The 6,152-nt window shown below is 42.4% G+C and overlaps 1 protein-coding gene across 1 annotated transcript; it reads right to left on the bottom strand.

Moving 5' to 3' along the window:
* Nucleotides 1–430: 430 nt before the first annotated feature.
* On the bottom strand, nt 431–4,396 carry LOC117708700 (PRAME family member 12-like). The gene is given in 5 exon segments (XM_034502581.1): nt 431–1,010; nt 1,898–2,039; nt 2,212–2,578; nt 2,580–2,652; nt 4,110–4,396. Coding segments are annotated over 5 exon segments (1,449 nt in total).
* Between the last annotated feature and the right edge of the window lie 1,756 nt (nt 4,397–6,152).

Raw genomic sequence — 6,152 nt, 5'->3', positions numbered from 1 at the left:
AGACAACATTTGGAAGTAAAGGGTAGAACATAATTCCATAGTTGACTTTAATACATTTTGCCACCAACAAGGCTCCAATGATATTTCCTTGATCATAAACCAGGAGGTCATAGAACAGCACAGAATAAAACTGATGTCAATGACATGGGTAGCACACAAAAGGAGACCAATCAGTTCATAGACTGGCCTTATATTTACAAAATGGGGAAGCCAGTGTGGATCCTGTCCTGATGGAGGCATATTTAGACATGCAGAACTGTCTTTCTGATTCTACAAGACCCTGTTCCTACTATTCTATTGTCCTTCATATCAAATCACCCAAGGTCTCAATCCAGTGAACATTGTTTTGATTTTATTGCATCTAAAGCCATGAATTCAGGGACTCTGTGGTAAATGTCCTCCTTCAGATTTCATGTCTCAGCATCCAGAATCAATCTTCTATTACCTGCCAACAAAGGCAAGGGCTGGGAACCCTGTCATAGACACAGCATCCCAAACAATGAGGGCAGGTGGCTGTAGCAAACATGAATTTTTGGGGCTGCCTTTTGGACATGAGCATTTGTAGCAGCTCAGGACACAGTTGAAAAAACCTCTCCACCACAACATCACCCAGGGGATCATAGCACTCTTTTGGGGCAGGGTACACCTCTACAGTCAAGTTGTTCAGATTGGCCATGCATTGCAGAAGGTCCTTCAGTACAGGAGTGGAGAAGTCGTTATAGTAAAAATTAATACTGTTGAGCTGTGAGCACTGGCTCAGGGCTGGCAAGAGGACTTTGAGCTGAGAGTCCTTCATCCTGCAGTGCTCAAACTGCAGACTCTGCAGAGTTTCAGATACATTCTCTAGGAGAATTCGGAGACTCTTGAAACATGACTCAGAAAACACTACAGCATTGAAGTGCAGTTGTTTCAGTTGATAGAGGCTCTGACACTTTGACATGTGTTCCAGGTCTGACATCGAGAGTCGGCAGAAAGACATAGACAAGGACTCCAAGGGGCTCTTCAGACATCTAGAGTATAAACAAGACATTGGTTCTAACTCATGTTGCTGGAGGACACTAGTAAGATTGACAGAGAAGCTACATATGTAGTCAATCTGTGCTTTTGTTGAATGTCCACCCTGGAAACACAGCATGTTGGTGTCTGCTCATAGCATTGTCTACTGAGGCATATTACAATCTGTGGGATGGGCTCAGACCACAGATCTGCAACTCTCCATACTCACTCTGTCAAAGAACTACAGCTTGCCTCATCATGCCAGAAGAGCATACCTAGAAAGGATTAGCACAGGGATGTTCTGGCAACATCCTGTCCTGTGTCCTACACAGTTTATTCTTGTTTCTGCTATCTCCACACTCATCATCCTTGATTTCATGGTTCTACACTTGACTCTGATGATCCCACCCCAGTGTCACAAACTTCTTATCTACTTAGTCCCAACTTGTGTTCAAAGTATCCTTCCATTTTAGGGAGAATTAGAGGCTGATAGACTCCAATAGAGGAACAAAACTGGTTCCTGTACTTGTATATCTTTCTAGAGGGCAAGTGTGGAGCCTCTCTAGCTCAGGGCTCTCTGCTCTGTGCTGTTTCCTTCCATTACCTTTGCCTGGATCCCAAAAATGAATATGCAAAGCACACTTACTGCATCTGACCCACACTATGGACCCTTTTGCAAGGCTGCTATCTCAATATCTCCTACCCCAGCTCCGACTCAGCTAAAGGAATAGGAATGAACCAAGTGAATTCAGTTAAAAACAAACATTCCATACTTCGACAATGTAATGATTCTGTCATTGTAACAACCATTGTGACTGGCATACCTCAGGTGTTCACTCATGTTCCTAGTAAAAGGAAAGTTTTTCTGCCAGAAGAGAAACAGTTCACTATCCTTCCTTACCTGAACAAAATTTCCATGTTGTCATTGGGAATGAAGGAACAATTCAAATAGAGACTCTGGAGATGGTCGAGTTTGGCAAGCTGAGAAAAGAATTCTGCAGAACACTTTTTTACATCTGTCACTGTATCCACAACAGTATATTTGGAATCAAATCCATGTAGATAGTGTTTCACAATATCTGTCATCATGTCAATGCAATGTGGATAGAAACGTAGGAAAGACCAGGATCTCATAGGTGCATGGTTTCAAGGTGTTTATATCCCTTCTGATTTTAGTGTTACACACCTCCCTGGTAATCTCCAGGGGATTATACTGGAAGTCAATTTGATGTAGATTGAATTTGGTAATATTTCTCATCTGGCCAAGGAAATGTGGAAATAAACTTAGGAATGGCAGTACCTCAGGTGTGCATATTTCCAATTCCTCAATATAGATTGGCTGGAAAATATTCAAGACCTCCTTAATAATCTCCATGGGGAAGACACAAATCGTCATCTTCTGACAGATTAGCTGCAAAGAGTCACCGTTCTTCTTGGCCCACTGGAGCAAGCACTTTTGGTCTTCTTCCAAAGAGTAGTAGAGGTTCAGGTAAGTGACCACCTGCAATCGTTGTGTCAACGCATAAGTAGGAAGACTCTCTGGGCCTTGCTTCTTTCTCAAAATATCTGGTGAGCACGCTCCCATCTTCTCTTCCAGCCCATGCATCCCAGAAATCCTGATGCACATCTCTCAAGTCTAACACTTGTAGCTTCCTCCTTCTGTGATGGAAATACGTAAAGTTTCATAATTTAAAACAGGAACCAATATGGAGTCAGCTTGTGTCCACTTGTCTAACTTCAGTGCCAACATAACACTTCACACCAGGCAGGCAAGGACACTGCACTATATGCATGAAGGTAGTGGCAGAGGCACAGAGTAGGAAACTTCTTCTGAGGGTAGAAAACTGCAGGCCTAGGTGATTGACACCTGTAGCCTAACAACAGAGGATAAGGCAATGTGGCCTTTGTTCTGTCTCAGCAGGAACTGCTGGTCTCTAACTTATGCCTGCTAGTCTGAGGTCTCAGGAAGAAAAAGACACTTAGAGCTGCTACTACTACTACTTTTTGTCTTTGTATTCAGAACTTCTACATCTTTCAGAGCACATGATCACATATTACACAGTTCATCACAAGTTCACACCAAAAACCAAATCAGAAATTGAAATAGAGTTTTACAACAGAGAATGTTTACATGCATATTTATTAGTAGTAATTATCTGGTTAAACATCTATCACTTGTCTACCTCAACAGGTTCACTGAAGGTTTAAAACTATAACTAAGAAATTAATGAAGGTTTGTATAGATAAACCCAGGCAACATTATATCTTCTGTCCTAGCACTTATACTAAATCATGAGTTTCCTATAGTGACCTTTGGTTAATTGTTTTACAACCTCTTGGAATGTGCTCTGAGTTGGAGAAAGGTCTGGTTACTATCTAAGAGCAACTAATGACACATGGAAGACAGGCAGAGATCTCATTGCAGTTTGACTATCAGAAAGGAACTCAATAGCAGTCCCACTACAAAAGAGCTTAATAATAATCATTTATATAAATTTAGGAATTTTTATAAGATCACCAACAAGACTTAAGAAGTCATCTATTTGTCTATATAGCATCAACCCAAGACAGTACATCTTCGTGGATCTGCAGATATCTGCTCCAAAGAGGTGTGCTATTGCTTAGTGATTGGTTAGATATGTTTAATTCCAATAATAGAAAAAGCATATCAATAGCAGGAAGCTTTCTTCATATAAGTCCCTTACAGCCTTGCTGAATAAGGGCTCACTTGTTGAAGATTATATAATAATCCAAGGCAAGCCATTCCAGGATGATCACCTGCTAATTATTAGCTTTATTTACCCATTATGGCTCCTGACACATCTGGAGACATGACCCACTTCCCTCCATTGAGTTGCTCTTGACTTGTGTCTCTTTCATATCTAGTGTCTGTAGGAAAGCCAGGGAAAGGCTCATCCTACTAGGGCTAACTAGTACTCTGAGCTGTCCACTATGAGTTTCACTTAGAATCAGCTTTGACCTTGAATAGTATTTCCACAAATCCCCATGTCAGTGACATCATTATTCTCTGTCCTGTTTGATCACGGTCTTTCTGCCCTCATGTGTCTTACCACTAACCCTATTCCCCTGTAGCTGTTTTGGCTCTTGCCTACCTGGGAGGAACATTCTGGGTCATCAGTAGATCTATGCCATCCAGCACAGCTTGCATCATCTCCACATCAGCAGATTTCAGTAATGGTCCCACAGGGAGGTAGGAAAAGGGCCAGGCTGCCACCGTTGCCTTCAATAACTCTGTGCGTCTCCTATTGAATGCCTCTAGGAAGAGTGGTGGGAAGAGCATAATGGGCAGGTATTCCAGATCAGAGAAGTCTATGGCATCATTCCTCACCAGCATCTCCAGTGCCAGCTGCTCCAGTGTGGGAGGGTTGTAGGTGCTCATCCTAACAGATATTCAGTCAGAAGGAACCTGGAGAAAGATTTAGGGGACATAATTTCAGGCTAAATTTGGAAATCCCTATTTTTCACACATTGTATGAATCAGGAAGGCCAGAGCCCATGCTCTGGGAAATAATGGAGTATCCAGTCTGCACAGTTATCCAATCTCATGGTCTAAGGCCAAAAGTCCATCACTCTCAGCATGTAGACTCCCTTGTAAGCAACCACAGAGGAAAAAATTAACCTTTATCCCATATGATACCAATCTCTGTTCTTCTTAATTGTGTGCCTAGTCAAAAGGGTTATTCAGGAGCATACAGTCTGACCAGAGTTTGTTTTCAGGGAATAGATAATGATCAAGTTTTCAGGCCTTTTAAGAAAATATTGAGTCAATGTCATAGGCCAACCCAGTCTAATTGTCCTTTCAACAGATTGATCTCTCTTGGGAAGGGCTAAGAAGGACCTGTGAGATCCCTGTCTGTGAGTACTATGCAACGATTTAGAGACATGCACAAGCAAGCTGGGCTTATGTTAAATGGTTAATGAGGTAAAAGGTCTGTCATTCATGGCCACCTGCATACACAACCATACCACATCTGAAATGCCAAACATAAGTCAAATTCACAACTTTCCCAGAGCATTTGGAAAGCCATGCTACTGAATGAGAGCACCTGCCCATGTGAGTCTTAGAGGAGAAGCCAAGTGTACATAGGCTACAGGGAGAAGAGTTTCTCATTGCAATTTGGAGTCCAGAGGAATAAAGAGATGAGACAATATATCCATCAGCACTTCTAAGTCCATCCTGCATCATGATCATTTGTGCCCAGTAGTTGAGAACCACTCTGCCCTACCTTTGGGGGCCAAAAATGTTTGCTGTCCGAGCTGCCCCACGTTTGGGGGCCCAAGTGTCTCTGACCATTCTGTCAGTGTTGGAACCTGCACTGCCAAAAGCCTTGGGGCTCAATTGTCCTGCATTGTCCCAAGCAGCTCCCTTGGGTCGGGGTTCAGCAAGAGAGAGAGTGAGGAGGGATAAGAGGAATGGAGACCATACAGAGTGAGTCAATCTCGTTCATTCTTCAGTCTCTTCTTCTTAGTCTAAGTCTCAAGTCTTGAATTCCTAGACCCTAATTCCCTACTCCCTAGTGCCTCCAAGTTCCAAGTTTCTTCTTCCAAGTGCTAAGTGCCTAATGTCTAATTCCAAATTCTTCCACCAAGTGCCAAGTGCCTAATACCTAATAATCTTCCAAGTGCCTAATTCCTACTCCAAGTTGTTCTCTCTGAAGTGTCCTGATTCTCTGTTCTCCAATTGTTCTGATTCTCTGATACTTCTTCTGTCTGCCTCTCACCTTTTATATGTCTCATTTCTAAGCCATGCCTCTAAGTCATGCCTTTAATCATGCCCTTAGGTCTTATCTTTAAATCTGATCTCTAAGTCACACACCTTTAAGTCTCACACATCCAAGGGAAATCCTGGGTATCTAAAGCAAGATGTTATTAGAGTGTGCTCAGCTGTTGTAGGCTAATGCAATCAAGTCTCTTATCAGGGTATATGGCTCAAGATGGCTACAATGGATGATAGCCACTTTCTGTCAGCTCCCCACAGGCCAGGACATTAATTCTAGTTTCCAGTTGTGGCAACTGTATATTTTAACTCATACATGCATACATATCTTATACAATGTACTCAGAGCAGCAGATTTCAGGATCCCAGAGGCATCCTGATTCCTAGGAGCTCTTTTACCTAGCTTTTCAGGATCACT

The sequence above is a fragment of the Arvicanthis niloticus genome, chromosome 5 (assembly GCF_011762505.2).
Source record: "Arvicanthis niloticus isolate mArvNil1 chromosome 5, mArvNil1.pat.X, whole genome shotgun sequence".
Lineage (NCBI taxonomy): Eukaryota > Metazoa > Chordata > Mammalia > Rodentia > Muridae > Arvicanthis > Arvicanthis niloticus.
The sequence above is the reverse complement of the archived record's forward strand: the minus strand, read 5'-3'. Positions and strand labels throughout refer to the sequence as shown.